We start from the raw sequence: 25568 nt of genomic DNA on the forward strand, positions 1-25568 counted from the left end.
ATATAAGAGACTATCTTGTCTTGGCTGTGGTAATCCTGCACTCGTATTGCAGCCGTAGATGGTAAGAGGCAGGGCACTGGCAAGGTTAAGATGGTTTGTTTGAGCAGTATTACACATGGTATTACACATCACCACAGAAGCAATGCAGAGAGGGGGCTCTTTGTTCTGTCTTCAGAATAAACGCATTGTGCACCTCAGACAATTAACTCTGCTATTGACTGTCGCCTTTTAAAGCTGCTGCGATTTCCCCCCCCCCCCCTCTCTCTCTTGTGCGCTTTTCAAAACACCAACACACGGAGCTCTGAAAAGTCAGCAATAATAGGGGTGAAGATCAACATTGTTCACGTTTAAACATTTTTTTCTGCTCCTAACAGTGAATTTGTCAATCAGATCTGAAAGGCAGAAAGGGGCTTTGAATTTTGATCATTGGGAGCTGGAGTGCCTCCCAGCTGCATGTGTAGGATGTGGGATGGAGAAAACACCAGTCACAATCACATAGCCTACATTGGGATTTGGGTTACGTGGGGGGTGGTAGTGAGAGCTATCATCTTTGAGACAGTGCTGCTTTATCTGACTGCACCTGCAGCGTGGAAGGAGGGCAGGATTGTTTTGTTTTTCTCTCTTCTTCACTTCTTTCCTGAATTAATTGGCCCTCAGAGCTCCGACTGTAACTGGATGGAAATAACTACTTTAGCAAGTGAGATTTGGCAGCGAGAATCATGTTTACTGAACAAGCTCCTTTCTCTGGAATAACACGGCGAGCCCACATCGTTGGAAGTTCTTCTCACTGACTTTCCAAATGCTCATTAAGGCCCTCAGTCTGAGCTCAGCGTCGGATTTATTTATTCCGTCGTTTAACATAGTCTAAACTTACATGCGATCTTATTTCAAAATATATGGTTTGACTTCCTCGCCTGTACACCCACTCCCCATCCCAACGCAGGCTCCAACAGGGGTCCTTGAACAGTGATGCATGGAGGGGAGATCCGGCTGCTTTTCTTCTCTTATCTTGGGATCCGGGGCAGAAGTTACATGGCAGAATTTTCTGCCTGTTGGGCTGGTGGGCCCGACCCAATCTCCGGCGGGCGGGGATCCAATCCCCACTGGAGAAGCGGGCCGCGCCGCCATTTTACGTGGGTAGGCCAATTAAGGCCCGCCCAGCGTGATGCCCGGCGGGAAGCGCTATGCGCTCCCTGTGCGGGCAGGGGGATTTCCTAAACTCGAGAATCCGCTCTTTCACGCATCCGCACGAAAGAGCGCACATCTCTCCGAGGCTAAGTGCAGCCTCAGGGAGATCGCTGACACTTTAAACAATATTAAAAATAGAAAAAAAAAATTCCCCAACAATGTCACATGAGATGGGACATGTTCATAATTTACAGATTAACTTTATTAAAATTTTTAACACCCTGTGGTTTCATGTTTTCTCTAGTTGCCGCCGAGGCTCCTGGCCGACCTGCCAACCTTAAGGTTGGACAGGCAGGTCCTTTAATTGTTTAAATGATCCTGTCAGTGGCCTCAATTGGCCATTGACAGGTCGGCGGGCCCACAGCTGATTTTCCTGTGCTCCCACCTTCCTGAAAATTTAAATGGGGCGGGGTGAAGTTGGGGGTTCCGCCCAAAGTCTTCTCGCACCATTTTACGCGTTGGCGAGCAGGCCCCGCCCCCTGCTCACCAACGGCAAAATTCTGCCCATAGTGTCCGGCTGCCACCCTGGACAGGATCATTTCTGGGTCATGTCTAACACTGCCATTGCTAACGCAAATCACATTTACTATTTCTTGGGGCTGAATGTGGCATCTTGTTGATAAAGAATATAGAGGATCGATAGGAAGCCACGTGGAGACTGGGCGTGAATGCTTAATACAGAACATCATGTACAGAAGATTTTTTTTAAAAAAAGCAAGAGGAATTACTGAATTCTGCACAATATTCTCTTATGTCTTCTAAATATAGCTCACAGGCAAAGCTTTTTCACAAATTGAAAGCCAATTGAAACAGATTTGGTAAGAATTCCCCAGGAATAATGTAAGCCCTCTTCTTTACAAGAAATAAATGCCAAGTTCCTTTCTGTGTTGGTATATTGTTTGCTTGCCTGTTATGAACATCTAACATGACATCTGGTAGCCTTCATAAGGAGCCAAAGGTACACTAGCATTCCATCAATGCCCATGTTTTATGCAGGCTGCAGCTGTGTAGTACAGTATTTTTCTGATGAACTATATTTTTTAAAGTTGGCAATTCTCACTTCTTCAGATGTAAATATAGATGATGAACCATTGTTCAGCTGCTGTATCCATCACACGACACAACTGAAACAATATCACTAGAACGTAAAATCTAACAGGCCTGCAAGTACTTGATCGAACAAAACACACTGGGTAAGGTAATGTTCAAGTGGCGGGTGTCGGGTTATTGCTTATTGAGACATGACAATTTGGGAGTCACTTTGACTGAGTGCAATATGGTAAAAGCGGTGGTAGTCGGCCGGTCAGTTTTACATTCTTCCATTGACTTCATTGGAAATAAATACGAGAATCACTCACTTTACGCTCGCACAAAGTCATAGCCTCCCCTTTCTCTGTGGATAACCCACCCTGCATGTTGATTTCAGTTAGGCTTAACAGAATTAGTAAAATTACAGTGGGACTGTTTTGTAGATTGCTTTTCAAACACTGCTCTACAAAAGTCTGTGCTCTCAGTTTTGATTGGGGTCAACCTGCAGTCACTGGTGTGTCAGCACTCATCCATCTGCCTGGTGGGAAGTGCCAAGCCAAACTGATAATCCCTGACATGACTGATCGCTCAAGCACCACACTGTTAACCATGCTCCTTTATCATTTAGTGGAGCGCAGTGAGTGCTGTCTCTTTGTCTCCTCACCTTACAGGAGCTGATGAGGAACAGGAATCTTTAAGTGATGTTGTTGCTCTTCAGGAGTTGAGGCAGTTGGAGCGCTGAAACCCAGAAGGTGGTGCACTGACGGCTGTGGTAGTAGCTCCAGCTTTAACCCCAGTCATGTGCAAGGATCACTCTCATGAATGGTCCAACACAGATGTAGTTGGGATTTTCCCTACTTGGTGAGTCTGACATGTGCTGCCAGCCAGTTCTCCAGTTGAGGCTAGAACATTCCCCTTCTAGTTACAGGAAGAAAAGGTTAAATTTACTTTGGAAGCCTCAGGTCCTGCAGTTTGAAAAGAGCAATTTCCTTTCCTTTATGAATGCTGGGCATGCCTTTTTGGAAAATGTCCTTCTTTTCTCTCACTAGATATGGAGAGGAGAGACAACTGTATTGCAACTCTTGCAAAACCTACATTGAACTGGCCCAGCATCTTACAAAGCAGCAGGTCCGCTGAGACTCATAGTGAAGGGAAAGTAGGTCATAAATAGTCCCTCTGGTCAAACAGAAGAGCTCTGGATTCTCACCTTTTGTTCAAATTAGCTTTTGCCCTCCCCTCAGTTATGGCCCTGCACTGGAAGCCTTATGGTTGCAGAATCCCAGAAGGAAAAAAACAGTTTGGACCAGTTTCACTGGTGTTCCATTTTAAGATACGCAAGACCAGTTCAGACCAGTATCCTTATTTCCCAGACTTTACTGTTTTTTTCATTCTGGGATGTTTCACTGCTGGGCACAAGGGAATGCCAACTGGGTCTGCACCATCTCAGAACCAAAGTATTGAGCACACCGGTTGAGAAAGTCTGCAAATGGCAGGAGTAAATGTGGTTACAATTACTTGGCGAAGCATGCACAAATATTTTCTCCAGGGCAGCTTTGCTATTGTGATGCCAACCTAGATTCCTGGGGCCAAGACTTATTAAAATGCAGAGTGGGGCTCTGGTAGCCTTTGTGCCTCACAGTGTGAGCCCACCAATGTGGGGGAGCAAAATAAAGTGGCACCAAGAGGAGGTGGCGCCATCATTAAAAAGGGGTAGAAAAGCCCCCTAAAGTTCTTCTGGATGGCTGCAGATAAGCTGACGCCTTTTTGTGAGCAGGTACAGAGGCAGAGGAGATGGAGAAGTAGACACATTTCACAGCTTCACATATTTTATATATTTGGCCTCCAATTCTCTCCCCATATCTCCTAAGGGACTGATTCCAGAAATGCCAGCAGGCCCTGATACTTAGTAAGAGAGACTTCCTTGTATATGAGCCTTCACAGCGATGTCAACAACCTGTTCAACCATGGCAACTATCAGAGCCCAAACTGGTGCTCACCCAGCATCGACACATGTGCCGCTTCTGGCAAGTGCTTCTGAACAGTGACCAGGGTTAGAAAGCTTGACCAATTTCTCTTTACCCTCTTTTAACCCAGGGTTACTGTGGCCAGTTTGAGCAACCCTCTCACTGGTTGAGACCAATGTGTGACCATTACCAATAACGCCACATGTGTTTAGACCAAGGTGCTTAATTGTGCTTTGGGTTTCCAACCCTCCAGGATTGGCCTGGAATCTTCAGGAATTGAAGATCAATCACCAGGACACTGCTGTGCACAACCCTGGAGAAAGATAACTGGGACATTAAATGAGATTGTTTATTTATGTCATTTTCCTTGAACATTTCTCCTTACCAGATGTAAAAATATTGAAAATGGGGAGAAAAAGGCTGGTTGGCTGACAGTCAAGCATCGTCCAATTGGGTAATGAGTCTGTTTGCTTTCTGATTGGCGTAGGGAGACAGTGCGTCACAAGGATGGGTGTGTTGGCCGACGAATGGCTGGAGTGTGGGGGCAAGTCATGTGATGAAAGCTCCAGGAATACGTTCAATCACAGTTGAAAACCCTAACTGTGCTTTGAGATCTCTGATTGCTATCTTGAAGTACAAGTGAGGCTTGTGCTCATGTACATTGAGCTGCTGACCTGTATTTATTTGACATCCCGTGAATGTTGTAGAAAAAAAGGACCAGTGAAACACTAAACAAAAGTTACTGCTTGCTCAACCTTGCACAATTGGGTGCGTACGACTTGTGTTTTTAACCTATTAAGTGCTACATTTCTCTTAGCAGCTTGCCAACCAACAGCATGTCTGTTAAGATCTGGAAACACAGCCGTGCAAAAAAAAAAGTATGATTCTAAATTTTAAAATAGAATTAGCATTAAGTGAAAATTGAGAGGCTCTCCTTGTTTGATGCAGCCTCAGTTTAAGCCAGTAACGAACCCCAACTTCCTAATTCCTTTTGTTTTCTTTGAATTTGGACATAAACAGGCACAATTATTTATTTCATATGGAAAAGATTTTTGGAGTACCTCTGGAGGATTTTTATATGTTTTAAGTTGCCTGTGCTCTCTGATTTGTGCAAGGAGATTTCTGACTTTCTGCTTTCTGTTTGTTCGTGAATCTGCTTCTCTTTAGCTCACAGACATGCTGTTAACACAAATCATCACTGGACCCGGTGTGAATGATGTGTTGTTAATGGCTGCCAGCATGTTTAGATGAGTCGTCCAGTTTCCTGATATGTATTCCCTTGCAGTCTGAACTCCTCCGTCTTGCTAATATTGCTGGTTTCTAACATAACTTGTTTGCAGTTACTAGCTTCTACACTCCAGGCTATCAAGGCAACCAAGGACACTTAGTTCAGTCAGGGGCACCCCTCAATTTAAAACAAACTAGCTCTCATATCCCCGTAACACTAAAGATCAAATATTGGTTGGAATTCGAAACTTTTTTTTTGCTGCTGCTGGGCATCTTAGACAAAATGCACCCAAATTTCTGTTGTCTGGAAATTCCTTTATGAAAAATCGCAATGCAGTGAATGATCCTGGTCACAAAAACACAACTTTGTAATCCCCTTCGATAACCCGATTGTTTGACTAACTATTTTTCAGGGGAAGAAAAGATGTTCTCCTACTCTCTCAAGCCCTTCCTGGTCATGTTGCTGGTGGACAACGTACTGCCTGACCTTTGCGTAACCCGAGGTGTTCAAAAACAAAGGGGCCGGGAGGGGGGGTTGGTTGAAGGGGGGGTGGGGGGTGCCTGGTGGGATTCTGCCGCCATCTTTGCAACTTCAGATGACCCCCACCCCCAAATCCTGCTCCGTTGCTTCATACCTGATACCTGGGTTGAAATCATGTTCCGTTGCTGTGCAAGATCCTGGGGGCAACTTTACATCCCATGTAAATGTAGCTGGTGGTTCGTACACTCCCACTTCCTCCTGCCCCAGGATGGGCACCCCAGGCACCAACATCATGCCCGCGTAGCCATGATAAATGCCATTTTCTATCCGCAGGATGATGTGAGCTTTTGATCCCTCCCCAGCAATTGCCAAGTTAACTCTGCAGTATATTTACCTCCAACTGCACAAGTTGCATATTCCTTCCGAGGCCTCAGACCTTACCACAGTACAGTTGTCACCAAATCGACAAGCCTTTGGACCGCCACAGACCCGGTTAAGACTAATCAGTTTAACAAAATAAAACAATGCTGTGTAGGCGTTTCTTTACAATCATTAATTTCATAAGTAGTTCACTTGGTGGGCTCCACTGCTCGCCAACGTAAGTTGACACTCCTTAATATTTTTCGAGAGGAGGATGAGAGCGTGTAGCAGAGGTGAAATTTTACATATAAAATACTGAATATTAGCAGGTTGGAATCAGTGAATTTGGAGGTGGGAATTGTCCACGTTATGTGCTTGTGTGTGGTCATCGTGTCACTCTTGTGTTGTAAGTGACTCGTTGGGAATGCCCCTTGACACCCCCGAGCCATGAATATGGTGAGAGTGGTAATGGCAGACTTGTCTGATGGGTGAGGCACCAATCACACAGCTGGTGATCAACATATTGGGGAAGGGGCCGGATCTGAAAAAGGTGTGAAAAAGCGGCTGTGCAGGTTAAATCAAGGATCATTGAAAAACAAAATCACTGGGGCAAAATCCATGATAGTGAAGCGACTGACTGTTTCACGTCCCTGCTAACTTACATCTCATTGAGGTCAGTGAAAGCGGGGAGAATTGGAATGGGCCGCCCATTCACTATCACTGCACAAAGTCAGAATCTATCACACGGAGTCCTCTGTGAAGTGATATTTCACATTTCATGCTGTTTTTATTCTTTCATGGGATGTGGGCATCGCTGGCAAGGCCAGCATTTGTTGCTCATCCCTAACTTATTTATTTATTCTTTTTTAAAATGTTTTAAACTGTACAATATTTTTCCCCCTCAGATTTCTCACTCCATGTTCTCCCCTGACCCTCTAACCCCAGTACTATAGCTGTAGGGCGATGATCTTCCAGTTCACAGTCACATGGCCATTCTTATGAGCGCCATTTGTAAACTAGCACAGCTTACCCTGACCTCGCTCTTGCTCAACAATCCACACATGGACACTCTTCCTAATAGTACTCTTTATAATACTTTTCGTAGGATGTGGGCTTCGCTGGCTAGGCCAGCAATTATTGCCCATCCCTAATTGCCCTTGAGAAGGTAAGCCGCTTTCTTGAGCCGCTGCAGTCTGTGTGGCGTAGGTACACCCACCGTGCTGTTAGGAAGGAAGTTCCAGGATTTTGATCCAGTGACAGTGAAGGAACGGCCGATATAGTAACAAGTCAGGATGGTGTTTGACTTGGAGGGGAACTTGCAGGTCGTGGTGTTTCCTCTGCATCTGTTGCCTTTGTCCTTCTAGGTCCAGGGTGGGGAACCTGCAGTCTGGGGGCTGGATCCAGCCCATTGCTCAATTTCATTCAGCCTGCAGCAAGATTTCTAATCTTTTAAACCTATGACAGTAACGCCTTCAAAATAGCATTTATCATCATCGTTACAAACTTGCTTTGGATGAAAGAATCAGCTAAATTACTATAATAATATTTAACAATATAATATTCAAGTTCAGCCATGTATTAAAAGAGTGGGTGAATTGAAAGTCCCTGTATTCTCTCTAAAAAAAACTAAATTAAGTTGATCTTTATATGTATGTGGCCCGCGACTGGTTTTATCTATGTTTGACTGACTCGTGATAAGACAAAGGTTCCCCACCCTTGTTTGGGGTAGAGGCCGTGGTTTGGTAGGTGCTGCCTAAGGAGCCTTGGTGAGTTGCTGCAGTGGATCTTGTAGATGGTACACACTGCTGCCACTGTGTGTCGATGGTGGAGGGAGTGAATGTTTGTGGACGGGGTGCCAATCAAGTGGGCTGCTTTGTCCTGGATGGTGTCGAGCTTCTTGAGTGTTGTTGGACCTGCACTCATCCAGACAGGTGGAGAGTATTCCATTGCACTCCTGACTTGTGCCTTGTAGATGGTGGACAGGCTTTTGCTGTAACTGGTTATGGGAGTAGGGTCACCACCTCTGGTTAGACGCTTTCCTGGAGGATTCATCAAATGACCTCCCACCTCCAAATGCCTTGGCTGGATAAACAGCCTTTTCTTCCCACTATCTCCAGTAGTTTTATCACCAATAAACTAACGTGCTGGAAGGGATTGAGGAAAACTAGGATTTAATGGTCCTATGACTTTTCCCCTTAATTGCTTGAAGCAGTTTCCAAGAGATCCTGGAACTCCCTCCCTAACAGTACTGCGGGTGTACCTACATCACAGGGACTGCAACGGTTCAAGAAGGCAGCTCACCACCACCTTCTCAATGGAACATTAGAGATGGGCAACAAATGCTGGACTAGCCAGCGATGCACACATCCCATGAATGAAATTTTTAAAAATTCCTGGTGACTTCGGGGTAATCCTGGACAATTGGCAACCCTATGTGGATGACTTCTCCCTCGCACTGCCTCAGGATACCGAGGCTCCTAGGGTTGACCCAACTGTGATTAACATAGTCAGCAGAGACAAGATTCGCACCATTGTACAGGTAGAGCCCTTACCTTGTGGGAGCTCAGCATCAGGATTAACTATTGTGTGGTACACTATCGCTGCAGTACCCTTACCCGCTAAGCTAGTAAGTAAACCATTGTGGCTAACTTTTACCTAAGGGTGTCCTCGCTGGTTAAATCCACCCTAACGACGAGAGCAAAAGCATTGCACCAGGACCCCAAAGCATTTCAACAACTGGCAAAATATGTCAGAAGCAGAGAGTAAGGCCATTGGCAAACACAATGAAAAATGCACTTTCTTCTCCAAATTCCTTCAGAATGAACTTGGGCTAAAGCAATTATTCAGAGCTATTTTTTGTGGGCAGTCCAACTATTTCTTTTCTGGGTCATAGTTACGAGGTGTTGAAAGGTAGTTAGTTCCTTCAAATTCTAATGCGCCCTAAAAATGGCAGTCTCAATATATTTTTCCATTAGTTTTGGCTCCTGATTAGCATGACATAGTGAGGTGCTGTCCTCATCTATTTTTAATCTCTGTCCTGGGTAATGCATGTCCTGTGTATGTCTCTGTGTATCGATGGTCATGAGGTAATGGGAGTGAATGTGTTCCTTTGTACTGCATGTCTTTCCTCAGGCGATCCTCTGTCCTGAACTCTCTGCGCGCTGCGAGCTGGCCTTCTTACCTCTCTTTCTGTTTTGTTCATCAAGTGGCCGGGCCATGTGCAAATCCCATCATTCAATAGTGCTGGAGAGTAGATAGTATTTACCTCAATAATGGTAGTTTCTTTTCAATTCTTTCTAACGCTGAACTCAGAAGACGTATCGAAGCCGACACCAACCGCAGAGACCCAGCCAGTGTTTGACGGAGACGGTGAGTCCATTTCAGATCATCTTTTTTCTAACCTAGTCGTCTTGCTTTTGAAGTGGGGATTGGTGGGGTGCGGGAGGGAATATGATGACCTCTGTTTATTTTTCCAGTAATTATTTGATCTGCAGGTCGGGGAGGAGCTGGTAAAAGAAAAATCAGTTCGGTTTAACTACTTGTGTCACATTGACAGAGATGTGCTGTGTTTGAGAAGCCAGTGCATTAACCATATACCTAAAGGTCTTTGTGTTGATAATAAGGCTGACAGTAGCTCAAGCAAGTACAATAGTACAATGTCACTGTAAAGCTTCCTTCAAACAATAATATAAGAGCAAAATGCTGCAGATGCTGGAAATCTGAAATAAAAACGGAAAATGCTGGAAATACTCAGCAGATCTAGCAGCATCTGTGGAGAGAGAAACAGAGCTAACGTTTCAGGTTTGTCCTATTTCTCTCTCCACTAATGCTGCCAGACCTGATGAGCATTTCCAGCATTTTCTGTCATTATTTCTTCAAACTATGCCGGACTGAGTGAGAGTTACACTTTTGAAGCCTTGTGTAATACGCATACAAATAGACACCCTGCCCTCAGTTTCACCAAAATAAAAGCAAAATACGGTGGATGCTGGAAATCTGAAACAAAAACGGAAAATGCTGGAAAAATTCAGCAGGTCTGGCAGCATCTGTGGAGAGGGCAACAGTTAACGTTTTGAGTCTGTATGGCCCTTCCTCAGAGACAAGTTTCACCTCAGTTTCACCCTCTGCTGACCCAAGAAAAGAGAAGAAAGGCACTACCCTAAATTATAAACAGAAACAAAAGTACCTGAAAAAACTCAGCAGGTCTGACAGCATCTGCGGAGAGGAACACAGTTAACGTTTCGAGTCCGTATGACCCTTCTGAAGAGTCACACGGACTCGAAACGTTAACTGTGTTCCTCTCCGCAGATGCTGTCAGACCTGCTGAGTTTTTCCAGGTATTTTTGTTTTTGCTTTGGATTTCTAGCATCTGCAGTTTTTTTGCTTTTCCCTTAAATTATAAGATTGATTTGGAATTTACAGTACTCAGGATGGTACTGGTTCTTGATGAGCTAAAAAAAAAAGCTAATAGAACAAAGACAGTGCTCCTTTGGAATATAGGCGAATAAATAGGGATAGGTCCCAGGTTTGTTAAATAACGGGGGACAACAGTGACGTGGGTGAAAGGAGTAATGATCATAAGCAAAAGAAATTCTATGTGCAACATCATTTCAAAAATAACTACTTTCTCCTGAGAGACTCTTAACCAGTGTGAAAAACCACCATCTAATACCGTACAGTGAGGTGTGGAGTCCGCTGAAGTGGGCAGGGGGTAATAGTGCCATCCTACTCTCTGGTGCCAGGATTGGAATGATTAGTTGGTCTGGGAACCTCATGTACTTTATGGGCAGAATTTTACGTTCGGCGTGTGGGTGCGCGCCCGACACACCTGAGCGCAACATGACACGTGATGACATCGGGTGTGTGTCTGAGGATATGGGGTAGAGCATTTAGGACTGAGATGAGGAGAAATTTCTTCACCCAGAGAGTGGTGAGCCTGTGGCAAGTAGTTGAGGCCGAAACATTGTATGTTTTCAAGAAGGAGGTAGATATAGCCCTTGGGGCGGAAGGGATCAAAGGGTATGGGGAGAAAGCGGGAGAAGGCTATTGAGTTGGATGGTCAGCCATGATCATAATGAATGGCAGAGCAGGCTCGAAGGGCCGAATGGCCTACTCCTGCTCCTAGTTTCTATGTTTCTATGTGTCCCGACATCATCGCGCACTGGTGCGATATTTCGTTCGGCGGGCATGTGCCGGAGTCGACTGCGCACCCGCTGATAATTAAAAGGCCTATTAAGGCCATTAACAAGCCAATTAAAATCAAATTTACGCTGCCCGTCCAACCTTACGGTTGGCAGGTGGGTGAAAAGGCCAAGCGGCCTTTACATTTTTTAGGAAACCACCATCCACATGCAAACTGCGAGCTAGGCCTGGCTCTCCCCTCACCGCCCCCCCCCCCACCGCCTGCACAGGTAGCGCTGGGCACTGCCACTCGTGACCCATGCAGGGTGGGTCTTAATTGGCCCACCCACATGAAATCGCGGTGCGGAGCTGATTGCGGGCGGCAGTCAGCTTCCCGACTGCTCCCGTCGAGCCTGCCCGACGAGGGAGATATTCTGCCCTATAAGAATCCGAGTGGGTTGTGTACCTGGCTTGAATGCATTTCCCTCCTTCCCGTACCCTTGCAGAATGGATGGTTTCTTTCGCACTTGAGTTTCAAAAGTAAATGGGGTGAGTCCAACTCGCATAAACGAACAGTTAACATGGCAATAATTTTCAAAATGTGGACAAGTCTAGGACATGGCGATATATTGTGCGATTAGTGACTTTCAGGCATCAAAGCTTCGTGTCCTGTTTTTATGTAGGTGCTCTCCTGTTTTATGTTAAATGGGTTAAATGCATCAAAGCAGTGCAGAGAGGAGTATTGTACTACTGCACGTTGCATTCATAGCTGAACTTCACTAGTTGGAAAATATACACAGTATAAAGTACTTGTCTTTAGGATTGGGCAGAGGAGATGGGGAGCACAATGGAGGGGCGTAAAATTAAATGAAAGCTGCTCATTTGGAGAATATATGCTTGAAGTGCTCGACCATCTTCCCCTCCCCCCTAGCCCTGACACTAAGTGGGAGTAGTTGGTCTCATTAGTGCCTGCCCATTTAATTTTGCAGTGCTTCAACCAAACCCATAACTCACCACGGTAGAAGGTAATCTTCCTAATTTGTACCGTAACCAGTGGAGATGTGATTTTCGTATTGAGTTCAGGACCGATGCTCAGCCAGCCCATGCCACTGTTGACCTGTGGCTTTTCACTATGCTGGCAATAGTGGAGCCATCAGAAATTGCTTCTCAACATTCCCAATCCCAAATCCTTCACACCCCCCCCCCCCCACCCCCACCCGCCACCCCCCCCCCCCCCCGCTTTCCCTGTACCACCTTCCCAATCTCATATTCACCACGTTCGCTGGACCTTTGGTGAAATAAAACCTCGAGACCGAGAACTTAGCTTCAAGATTTCATTTATGAGTGGGCTAAACAAACAATTGGGCATTCACTTTGCGAATCGATGTGATGCCTCTCAGCATTTCTCTGTACTGTACACTGGCTCACGGGGAGGTCTGTGCAAATCAATAGTCTGTTGGTAGGAACAAAAATAAAGCAGCTGTGGGTTTTTAAATATAGGTCAAGAAGGCATAATAATAACTTTACTGAAGTCAAAATCTTGCTGCGCTATGTGTGTATGAGTGGGGTTCTGTTAGTGCAGGATAAAACTTCCAATTTAAGGGGAAGCCTCCCAGCTGGGGCCCCTGTAGCAACCAGCCTAGCAACCAAAAGGAATTATGGTTAGCACTGTGCCTCAGAATCCACGGCATCCACAAGGTCCCAGGGCTGGAGCATTGGTGAAATTCATCAGTGACACCCGAGGATGGCTGGCAAACATGCTTGGGTTCGCTGGAAGCATTTCACCAGCTCCCCCCTCGCAGCAAGCACTCTGCAGCTCCCGCTATCCCTGGAAGAGAGGCCATGTCCTCATTCGAAAGAGCTTGCCGGGGATTTAGGCCGGTTTTTCTTGCGCTGGGGCCGGAGCGGTTGCCGAGGGTTTGTTTGGGGGTGGGCTCTGTGAGCATGATTTGGGCGTCTGGCTTATGAGGTCAACGGAACGAACCCCAGTGGAGTTCACTATCAATCAAAGGGAGCCATGTCGCCCTCACTACAGTGAGCCAATTTTGTTGTTACCTATTCAAAGAAAAGCTGGGAGCACAGCCCCACAGGCAGGCAGCACTCAGGTGGCCATTATTCATGAGCAAGCAATGGTGGCCAGTATTTACAGTCTATTTGACTGCAAGAGGCATCACAGCCAAGCTTTTTTCAGAGCTTTATCAGCTGCACAGAGACCTTTGGACAGAATGGGCAATAGAGCTGTGCCACCATTGACCCCAATTGGGTTACTGGTTTGGCGGAATATTTGTGTGCTGATCTGGTAAGCAATAAGGGATGCCCCACAATTGGCACTATTTCCATAGAAGCATTGCATGTGCTGGACAGAAAAGCATGCTTTAGCGTCGACACGCTGCATCAGATATTTCCACTTGGAACAAATTTCCTAAAGCCAGCCATGGCACCTGGAGGAGGCGCTAAGTGCCCAGGGAGGGAATGGGTGTGGGACTCAGCAGGTACCTTTCTCGGTTTGGCCTATTCTACGTGCTTCAGGGCTCATCAATTCCAAATTCCCATGAAGAAAATGAGAGGAACAGGTTTGGAGAATGCCGAGGGAGGTTGTAGGGAGCGTGGGACGTTTTGCCGCTGGGGGTGGCTGAGGTAGAGATCATTCCGCTTTTAAGTGAAAGCGGGGCATTGGTGAGAGAGCAGAGCGTAGGGGTTAGTTTTGAATTCCTTCAGCAAGCAGCCAGTGCAGACATGAGGGCTGAATGGCCTCCCTCTGTGCTGTGAACTTCTGTGATTGCAAAATTGAGATATATAGAAAGTTGTGTTCTATCATATTAATAAAAACCAATAAAGATCGTTTATATAAGCACCTCATTCCTAAAGCAGTGGAACAGAATTCCAGCATGATTGAGTGATATAGTTGGAGAAGGGCAGTTTCTACTGAATATTGCGCCTGCTTTCAGGTACCTCTGGGTCTCTTCTTTGTAATGATTTTTAAGATTCCTTTATAACTGAAAATACACACATTACAGTTTCCAAGTCTCCTGCAGTATAAATATATACTGGCCCAGAGGTCCCGAGCATTTACAGTGACACAAGTTCACGTGAAGCAGGAGGCCCCAGGGTTTGAGGCAGCTCTCTCAGCTGATCTCTGCCATGGTACACGTCAAAATACTGGGATTGACCGCACCATCTCTGGATTTGAATGAGGGAAAATTCAACCCAATGTTCCCTGCTCCTGATTGCCCTCCAGTGACCCTAATTGGAAAGTGCGTGTGTGTCTTTGTGTGCGTGTGTGTGTGCGTGTGTATTATCGATGTGTAATACATGTGTGGTGCCCGCATACCATGTGTGCGTTTATGGTCACTGCAAGGTGTGTTTTTGTGGGCGCATATGGCCCATGTGTGGTACACCTGTTATGCATGTGCGTGGTGCTCATTGTATGTATATGTGGGTACATGTATGTGTGGTGCATGTGTGTGATGCATGTGTCTGCATATGTGCGATATACATGCAGTGGATGTTTATTTGTGTATAAATGTGCCCGGCACCTGCGTGGTGTGCGTGTATGTGCGTGTGTGTGTGTGTATGTGTGTGTGTGCGTGTGTATGTGCGTGTGCCTATGCGTGCATGTGTGTGTGCACATGCATGTGCGTGCATGCATGTGCGTGCATGTGTGTGTGTGCGTGCGTGCATACATTGTGTGTGTGTGTGTGTGCGTGTGCGTGCTTGTGTGTATGCATGTGCGTGCTTGTGTGCGTATGTGGGTGTGCGTGTGTGTATGTGCATGCGTGTGTGGATGTGCGTGCATGCGTGTGTGCGTGCATGCGTGCGAGTGTGTGGTGCAGGTTTGTGCTGTGGCTGTGTGAACATTGAGTGAGGAATGATGCCTTAGTGACTGAGCAGCCTGCTGATACTGACTGAAGCATGGTCAACCGGAAGGGATGCTGGAGGACTGTATGGCCTGCAGAATTGTACCACAGGAGCCAGTGTCTTCACAGGGGAAGGGGGAAAGCTACAAGAAAGGAAAAAACAACCATAAATATTTTTGAAATCAAACACAATTTTTGGCACCGGGAGCTGGTACCGGATGCCTGACCATCCACCCATGATACAGGGATGCTCAGGTCTGTGTAGGGGTAGCTTTGTTTCCTAGACTCAGCTTCTTTTTGATCTCCCAATAAGTGTTTTTGTTTCAAATTCCCTCTGAATAATTTACTTTCTCTCTCCATGGGAAAGCTGCGGAGACATCTAGGGAGGCTATGCTCTCACAGCTTAACCATGTGAAGCTAAGTATGTGTTGTCAGACACCTGGACACTGATTTAAGTGTGCTGCTCTTGACTGAAGAATTAAGGCTGTGATTAATAGGGATCTGCACATCATCAAAATGTCACACAGAGAGACACTATGACAAGTAAGCTCGGAGACCTGTGAAAAATGTTTACAAGTAGGAATGGACAAGGACAGAAGGGGAGGGATGACATTAAAAACTCCTATCTATCCACAGCAATTCTCCTCTGAAAACAAACTAATTTTTAAAAATCAATTTTTCTTACATTTTCCAATATTAAGTACAATTCCGTTAAAATGATAACCAAAATTTGTATACTTAAACACATTTGTATGTATTGTAGTACACTATTCATTATACTCTATTCCCTTTCAGTGTTCTTGGTTTTTAACATCTTTTTCCTCTGACACTTTCACATCTTAAGAACACTTAGTTAATATCAAAGGGTAGTACAGTTCCAATCTCATTACTGGGCAGATCTTGTCTGAGGAGCACACTTAAGTTGCGCGTGGTTATACCTTAAGCCTAAGTATTTTTGAGGAAGCTAAGACCCTTGTTTGGCCAATCGAGATAAGTTGGGACTCAGCTGAAGAGATCATGACAGAGTAAAAGTGGCTGGAGCAGATTGTGGAGTAAGACTAGTGACAATTGCACAGCTATCACCACAGTCATTGTTGTCCAGTAGGATGTAATGTTAGATTCACTCAGTCTGTTGAGTGGGTAGATAGCTGTTGACCTCCAACCTTACATCAATTTTATCACTAGTGGATGGTCAGAAATGATGCTCAACTTTAGAAGTATTTACTCGTTTTCACATTTTTATATTTTCCTAAAGTCACTGATGGTTGAGATATTTCCTCAGTCTCCAATATAACATTGTTGATTGTTGGAATACTCCCTAAGTCTCTGGAACACTCTTCCTCTTCAGTTCTTTGCCCGAAGGCAGGTCGAACACAAAGCGCCACGACCTCCGCCCAGGGTAGAGCAAGGAGGCAGCTCCCGAATCCTTGCAGCCGGAACGGGGATCAGCCCTGTGCCGTCGGCACCAATCTGATCCATTCCGGCCATCCAGATAACTGGGCCGATTGGTCCCCTCAGGAGTATGAGTTGCTGTGGCAACAGGCAGTTTTACATGCATGTTGTAGTCTGCAGCTATAAATAGAGATGGTGGAGGCTCCAATTTTCCCTGTAATATAAAGCATTGGAATTTTCGAGTCATAATCTGGTATGAATTACTTGGCGTTTAACTTAAGTTCAAACCCATAGTATCAATTCCCTATCTTTTACTAATCAAATTCCTCATCCTTGCCTTGAGTGGCAGGGGGAGGTGGAGCAAACAAGAGAATTGTGAATGGTCTCCATTTGTTCATCGATATAGTGACTACTTATGGGTGTAATTAAATAAATTATCCAGAACAAAAAAACTGGAAAATAAGAATACTGGTCTGAACTGGTTTTGTGCAGCTTAAAATAGTAAAAACTGGGAAATAAGAGCACTTGTCCAAACTGTTTTTTCCTTTCTGGGTATTTTCTTCATGTGCCGAGGATCCATTTTGTAAAAGGTTATTAGATGAGCAAAGTTTATGTTCTACGGTAGCTTCAGTTAAACTTTATTAACATGATTGAGGGATTAAAGTTAACGGCATGTGCTGGATGTCTTGAGCAAGCACAGAATTTCACTGAACTCATTGCCACTCAAACAATTTAGGGACAATAACTCAGTCGATGATTTCCCAAATCATTCTTACGCTTAATGTGCTGGTTATCCTAATTTATTATCATAATTCATCTAAAAATATAGCACATTGACTGGAGATCAGGTTTTTCACATATTCAATTCTACATGCTCTACAAAGTGTAGCACCGAGCATACAGTGGGTCTCAAGTCTCAAGCCTGGTATGTGCTAATTTATTGGCGTTTAGCCAAGACATGGCAATTGGCTTCATCACCTTGGGCAGCCAATGTTGACAAGCTTATAGAGAATGAACCTGCAGCTAAATACCAGGAAAATTCTATCTTCCGTTGATCTAATGGAAAGTACATTAAGTATGACACTGATTAAAAGATGAATCCAATCAGCTTCTAACACGTTGAGGGTAGGTAATTTAAAAGGCTGAATTTCTAGGGACAACTATGCAGTTTGATAAATGAAAGATGTTCTTTGTCTTTTCTGTTTCAGAAATTACAGCACCAACCCTTTGGATAAAGCAGCTGGTTAGTAAAGACTCCAAGCAGAACGGCTCCAGCATGAGGATTCTAGGTAAATGACAGTCTTCTCAAAAGCATACAGCAAAACACATTAGCCATCACTGCATGTACAGTGAAACTAAAGAAAGAACTCACTCATGAAAGGAACAAACCGTGCTTAACACAATTAAATAAAAGCAGCTGGGAATCGGAAATAAAAACAGAAGATGCTGGAAATACTCAGCAGGTCAGGCAGCATCTACAGAGAGAGAAACAGGAGTTAACATTTCAGGTTGATGACCTTTCAACAGAATCAGGGTTCCCCACGGCTGCTGCTTGACTTGTGGAATGTTTCTAGCATTGTCTCTCTTTAGCACACATTTGGACCATGAAATGATTGGGATGTGCAGAACCCATGCCGGGAGCAAGCTCGCTATTAAGGGGGGGGGCGCTCCTTCTTCTTCCAGTGTAAGACCACGCCCAGCTAAACTGCTCACGGGATCAGCCTTTCCGTGTGCTGTCTGAATGAGGTGTCAATTAGTATCACAGCTTAGGCTGCTGTCAATGATAACCAAGTAAAGAAACTGAGACATTATTGTCACCTTTTCAACTTGTAAACTGAAAATAGCAGCAAGGATCACAGTCAAATGAAATTGGCTTGCATCTTTATCCCATCCAGAGATAGTGGGTAACACTTCTTTTTCAATACATGTGGAACTCTTCAAGTTGTCTAGGCACTTTTCTCCGTTGACTTATTTGCCAACTCTTCAGACTGATTGGGCAAGATGATGTGAAGCAGCAGGAGGTGTGAGATGAATATAAACACCAGCATAGACCAGTTGGGCCGAATGGCCTTTTCCTGCACTGTAATTTCTATGAAAGTGCCTCAACTATTGGTCAGTTTCAAAGTTCATCTCCAGCTATGTCTAGGATAGAAAACTGTGCAGAATTGTAGCATGCCGTGAGATGTCACTAGCTAAAATTTTGTGCATTCTAAAAGTACAGCCAGGGTACCTCAAATCCAGTAACCTCAGGATCAGGTCTGTGTCAGATTTTGGAACTTATCGATTTTGAGGAAAAAGATCAAAACCCCTTAATTCAGTGAATGGGGGAACACAAGATGACCTCGCTTCTCTCTAGGTTGGGTGGGGGTCAAGGTTCGCTAAGCCACTCGGAGCTCAGGAAACAACCGATGCAGTAACTCCCTGAGCTTTTCCGAGTTGGATCGGGTGGGGCTAAGGTTCGCTAAGCCACTAGGAGCACGGGGAAAAAAAAATGTCTGGTTTTCAGACAATGGTGGTTTTTGGGTAGCCGGATTTGAGGTACTCGACCTTTAACATGACAAATCATTGTGAGCCCAGGGCTTTATAGGAGAATGAAAGCTGAGGAACTTGTTTCACTTACTTTTAAGACGCTGCTCTCTTCATTAAGTTATTGCCTGTACAGGGTTTCTTCCTCTGATCTGAGCCTTCTGTGCTGACTTGTTTAAACTATGTGCCCTTGTTTTGCTGCTTTAACAAAAGAAACCACTTACTCTGCTTTAGAACGGACCTTCCATTTTGGGTGGGCGATCCCAAGTTCCTAAGATGCATTGGTTATGATCTCGAGGGAGACCATTAGCTTTGAAAAGAGAAATTCAAATTCCCAATTATTAACTGAAAGAATTACGCCACAAAGTTTAATGTTTTAAACAAAAACTTTTACTGTACAAGAGTTAAACAAAGCAAATACTACTAACGTCACACTATATATTTCATGAACTTTTATTCTTTAATCCTGAAAATCTCAATAGAACACTATTTTTCTATTTTTATTTCCACCCAAGAGTTCTCCTATACATTACAGGACCTTGAGGGTTCCTTCACATCTCCTGGGACCAAACCAAGGGGTGCCAAAGCTCTCAGGAATTCACTTTGATTCTCCTCAGTGTTCCTGCCATTCTCTGAAATATGACATTTCTTGGGGGCCCTTCCACTAGCTAGGTGATCTTCTAACTTTCCTTAGGTACCTCACGATCGTGGATGCAAGCATGAGCCTCATTGCCCTGTGGTACTGGTCTACAGCTTCTGGCAAATTCTCTCCCTATTTCTCAAAGCTGCTTTCAGGACCCAACTGACTACTTTTGTGAATAGATTGCAGGGAGGCAGTTAAAACGCAATAAAAAAACCTGCCTTCCTGCAATCTATTCCCACGGCAATGTGGCACCTCTGGGGTATCCCAGATAGAGATTTCATCTCATTACCTCCCATTCCCAAATATTTCCTTTGTCCTGGGAAACCATATGAACAATTTAAACCCCTTATAAAGACAACTGTAGACATCTCGCCTCCACTAAGACTCAGGAAGGGGCTGCCCATTGTTTAATGTTTTCCCATTTCCAACTCTGACTTTATTAAATAAACACAGGCTACCTTTTGAATGGCAATTATGGTAAGTCCTGTTTACCAGCTCCTCACCAGGGGATTTTCCTTACCTTATATTTTAAAACCTTCATTGCCCAAACTAAAAGTTGTACTCCCAAAACATCTGAATCATGAAATTAGACATTTTCACAACACAGGCTTGCCACCAAAGTTGTGATTCTCAAATATGCTTTCCTACTCCAGCTATGTTTTATGAAGGGGAGGCGTTCAGCTTTTTGAATGAACATTTTAGCAGCAAAATAAGGATGGTAGGACCAAGCTGGGCCCTGCTTGACCTCTGTCTTGTTTTGGAATTTGGCAGAAGAATACCTTGGTGTTCTGGAATAAGTGAGAACGTGATGCTTCAGGTGGACAGAGGCTTGGAAAGACCTCAGCAGAAGAACTGCCTTCAGTTCTGGGCACTTCACCTCAGGAAGGTTATAGCAGAGGGCTACAGCACAGATTTACCAGAACGGTGCTTAGTTGGTTTAGTGGGTTAAATGATGAGGATGGTTCATGAGCCAGGCTTGCCTTCCCTCAGGCGTAGAAGATTGAGTGGCAATCTTGTTGAGGTGTTTAAAGTGATAAATGGATTCAATAGGATAAATACAGAGAAACTGTTTCTTGGGGTTGAGGAATCCTGAACGAGGAGACATACTCTTAAAATGAGAGTGAGGCCGTTCAGGAACAAGAAAAGCATTTTGTACTGCAGAAACAGCAGCAGAAATCTGGATAAAAGCAAAATACTTGGAGGATGCTAGAAATCTGAAACAAAAACAGAAAACGCTGGAAGAACATGGCAGGTCTGACAGCATCTTTGGAGAGAGAGGGAGATTCCAGAAATCTGGAACCTCCTCCCCCTGAACCACTGTGGGTGTTGGGACTATTGAAGCTTTCATGATGAAGGTGGGTAGATTTTTGCAGGCCAGAAAATGGAGTAAAGACGATTAAATGGTGTTGAGGTAAAGATCTGTCATGACCTAATAGAATAGCAGAGCAGCTCAAGTGGTCCAGTGGCATATTTCTGTTCTTAATGTTCCTAACCCACTCTCAAGAGTCAGGGATGAATTAGGCCTGTCGAAAGCAATTCCTACCAAGTCACCGTTACTCAATGAATCAAAAGATCACCAGAGCTTGCAGGCGTAAATCTTTTGGCGACACCAATTTAAAGATGAGGGAAGGGCTAGGGAGTAGTATTCTGTCATAACAGGTTGGGTGACTTTTTTGTGACTTCTGTGTGTGAAGATATGCTGTATTAAAAATGAAACAGGCTCCCAATCCACACATAGCAAGGTCCCGCAAATGAAATAATGGCCAGAAAATCTGTCCTAGTGATATTGGTTCGGGGATAGATATTATCGAGGACACAGTGTCCGGTCCATCAAAGTTGATTTCGCAGGAGTTTTGCCTGAATGCTTGTGGAGCTGGCTTCAGGAAGGACACTAGTGTTTGTCCAATGGTCCTCCCATTGAATCCAGAGGATGCGGTGGAGGCATTGCAGATGGAATTTCTCTAGAGCTCTTATGCGTTGCTGATACAGAGTCAATACAGGAGTGTGGTGATGACAGCTGCTCTGTACACTAGGACTTCTGTTTTCAAACACTCACTGCCGTAGCTTGTTGAAGGCTGAGCTGCTGCAGCTGACCTGGTGTTGGACCTCCTCAACAATGGTGGCCCCCTTAGGGAGGTGACTGCCAAGGTATGGGAAGTTCTCAACATATTCCAGAGTCTCTCCTTCAACATATATAGGAGGGGAATATTTGGCTGACCAGGTGTGGGATGACATGTGAGTTATGTTTGGGCAACATTCAAGGACAGGCGGAGTCTCTTGAATGCAGAGTTGAAGAGATTGAGAGTGACTTGCAAATCGAGTGTAGAGTGGACAACGACACTGCAGTCATCTGTAGGTCATGTGTGTCTATGGTGGTCAGTTTAGGTTTGGCACGGAGGTAACTGAGGTTGAAGAGTTTTCCATCTAGACGGTATTTTAATACCGATACCAGAGGGGAGCTGATCTTTGATGAGATGAATAGCGACTTTTAGGTTGATTGTAAATAGTTTGGGGGCTATCACACTGTCTTGCTTGACCCTGCTTCAGATTTTGAAGGCATCTATTTCAGATCTCTCACTCAAGATAGTTGCAGTCATATCATCATGAAGCAATTGTAGGATTGTAATAAAGTTTCTTTGACATTCAAATCTTTGGACCACAATCCACAGAGCCTCGCGATTTACTGAGTCAAATGCTTGAGTTAGGTGGATGAATGCAATGAAGAGTTCCCGGTACTGTTCTCGACATTTGGACTCTTGTGGAAGCCTGTGCATGACTTTATTTAACGTGGGTTCTTGGCACGCTGTCATTGCCCACACACTCTGAATGGGTTGGTGATCAGACTTTGGTGATGTATCAAACCACAATGACTGGGACCACTTTGCCCTGTAGCCTTCCTCCACCATTGCAGTCGGCGAGACGCACAGTCTTCCTGTCATTGGGGACTTTTTGGACTGCCCTTTGTCTGGCACCTTCCTCTGACCTGGCTGTCATGGTTGGCCCTACTCAAAGGGATTGGTAGAACGCACAGCCTCTCCACCACGTCAAGGTGGTGATCCACAGAGAGGAATTTTGGTCCTAATCCCAGATTAGCAGAATTTGACCTTGCCTGGAGGAGCTAAAACAGAGATGCATGTTGTTTAGAGGTAATTTTCCTGGAGCTGTATTCGTGAGCTACCCTGATGGTGTGGAGGACACTGGCTGACACGGGTTTCAAACTTGGTACAGGAACCACCAGAGGGGTGCACAGTTTCTCAGATGTGGCACTGGAGGTCCTAATGGAGCTAGCTCAGAGGAGGATGGATGTCCTGTAGCCGCAGGGCAGGGGCACCATCATCCTACTCTTCTGATTCTCTCTCCTGCATTGCTGAGTCCCACATCCTCCTCCCATTCCTCCTTTAGAACAAGGGGGACCCCAGGCAAGACGGCCATTACCAAGTCCTCCCTTTGTCCTGGTAACTCCTAGAACAATAGGTAGAGTAGCACAACATTTAGGGTGTAGGTCTGACAGAATTTTTGGAATAGATGTTGATGGTGTGATGTGGAATGCTTGACAAAGTCTCCCGAAAGTCTCCTGATGTGTTTCAAAGATCCGCTTCAAGCCTCTAGCAGTGAGTGAACAGTAAAAGATGTTATGCTTTAGGGAGCACTCAAAATCCTCTGCAATGATTTGTTTACAACGTTATGACATGGCAGGTGGTAATTGCCAGGCTGACCAAATCCCAGAGGGAAACTTGGCCAAGTTATCTCAATGATTTGCAATTTGTATTTTATTGCCAGAAGGTATATGCATCACTTTTGGAGATTTTAAATACTAAATTAAAACATTTATTAACAAAAGGAAATAAAACTAAAACACACAAGGTTACAGTTACACAGTTAAATTTAGTCTTACAGCATTTCCTAAAAGATTTATACTTAGCTAGATTCCCAACCAAACACCCTTTTCCAGGCAACAGTCCAAATAGATTCTTAGCCTATAAAACATCCAGTAATATTATTGCAAGGCACCCATTGTTGCTATAAGGGAGGCATTTCTCCCTCACTCAACAATGGAAACCCAAGGCTTTTAGCAAAACCTTGCTTTCTGGAACAAAGAAGCACTTCTCTGGAGTGGCCAGAGGCTGCGTTTCACGGGTCTGTCTTTGCGCTGCCCACTATTCAAGTTCTCACATGGCTACTCACCATACAGCTTTCAATGTTTTCTTAAATATATTTTCTCCCCTTTGATCTATAAACCCATTGTTTTAAACTTTCTTTGGAAGTTAGCTTACCCAGAATATAAAAAATCTCTCAGGTTGTCATTATGGCCAGCACTTTGGGGAAAAATAAGCTTAATAACTTTGCCCAATTTATTTACGATCTTTGCCAGTTGTAAAACTTTCTGTTATGCCTCTTTGAAATTCAACAGCTAACAATTTACTCCTCATTTGTCTCCTAATGCAAATTCCTATTCATACTATATCTACTGGGATCTCATCTTAGCTTATCCGTCTCTATTTCAAATACCTGCTTTTACACTTAACACCTTTGATGATTTAAACCATGCAGTCTGGCTGTCTTTATTTTAATTAAATTATTCACACAACAGACACACAGTCTCCACAGTAATATTGGAAGAAATGATATTCTCTTTACAACAACCATTAACCTGGTCACTGTCAGGAGTGCATGTTAGGTCCAACACCATCTAATAAAATGTTTCAGGCTGTGCAACCTCCTTAATGAGCGCTAGTAGGTAACTTCAATAGGAATCAGCCCCTTAACGAGCTTCTGGCAGACATTCCTCAGGCAAACTTGAACTTCACCCAGAAGGAACAAACAGTAAAAACTGGGAAATAAGAATACTGGTCGGAACTGTTTCTTCTTTCTGGGCATCAACATGGCGTCTTGTGCTAAGCATGGGCGAAACTGGCACTTAAGTTCAAGACTTCATCTTGGCCGCCTCAGAGGCTCTTTAGCGCTTGAAGGAGTGGTGGAAAATCACTATTGTATATGTTGTGGGCAGATTCAAGAGGAATCAGAACAAAAACAGAAGCTACTTGTTTGTGTAATTACTTCAATATCATGGTTGTTTAATGATTCACTGTACTCCTCCCATTAGTTGGGGAATGCAGGTACAGGCTGTGAGTGTAGCACAGCTGAGTTTTGGTGGCCAATGGTCACCTTTGGTACCAAGCTTTATATCAGCACTGGAACAGTGCTATTTCCAGAGCCACCAGCAAACATTACTCTTTATACATGTCTTAAACCCTGGAGATGCAGCAGTGAAACATTGGGTAGTATTTAATGGAGGTTATGGGGGTCTCGCCAGTGAGAGCCCCGCATCACCTCCTTTGAGGAAGGCCCACCAAATTAGTTTCTACTGAGGCACTTAACAGGCCATGGTCGGGTCTACCTCTGGATCAAGGCCCCAGGGCTGGACATCCCACCCACCGAGAGCCAGTCAGGGGCCAGTAGCTTGCATTGCTCAGCAGTGCAACCAGGGAAGCAGTGGCTGCTGCTGGTAATGTACCAACCCAACCACCCAAGTTCCAACGTCCAGGCTACAGGTGAGTGATGGCGGGAAGGCAAACATAGCTGAGGGTTGTGAGGGAGGGGTGTCAGCAGCAAGCATAGGAGCATGGCTCTCACCACCCTCCCCATCCCTTCCCAATGTCAGGTCCCTCGATCAGGCACTTGAGTGTGTTCCTTTTTATTCTTTCATGGGATGGGCCATGGGTTGGGTCAGCATTTATTCCCCATCCCTAATTGCCCTTGAGATAGTGGTGGCGAACCAC

The 25568-nt window shown here is 44.8% G+C and overlaps 1 protein-coding gene across 4 annotated transcripts in view; it reads left to right on the forward strand.

The window, feature by feature from the left end:
• Nucleotides 1–25568, forward strand: part of smoc1 (SPARC related modular calcium binding 1) — a 262010-nt gene that overhangs the window by 51243 nt on the left and 185199 nt on the right. For 2 of the 4 annotated variants that reach the window (XM_041214635.1, XM_041214636.1), the window contains exons 6-7: nt 9529–9618; nt 17828–17908. In XM_041214635.1, coding sequence (XP_041070569.1) covers nt 9529–9618; nt 17828–17908 — 171 coding nt within the window. The remainder of the gene's footprint in view (nt 1–9528; nt 9619–17827; nt 17909–25568) is intronic. The other 2 variants (XM_041214637.1, XM_041214638.1) reach the window with 1 other exon arrangement.

Source organism: Carcharodon carcharias, chromosome 20, assembly GCF_017639515.1.
Source record: "Carcharodon carcharias isolate sCarCar2 chromosome 20, sCarCar2.pri, whole genome shotgun sequence".
Taxonomy (NCBI): domain Eukaryota; kingdom Metazoa; phylum Chordata; class Chondrichthyes; order Lamniformes; family Lamnidae; genus Carcharodon; species Carcharodon carcharias.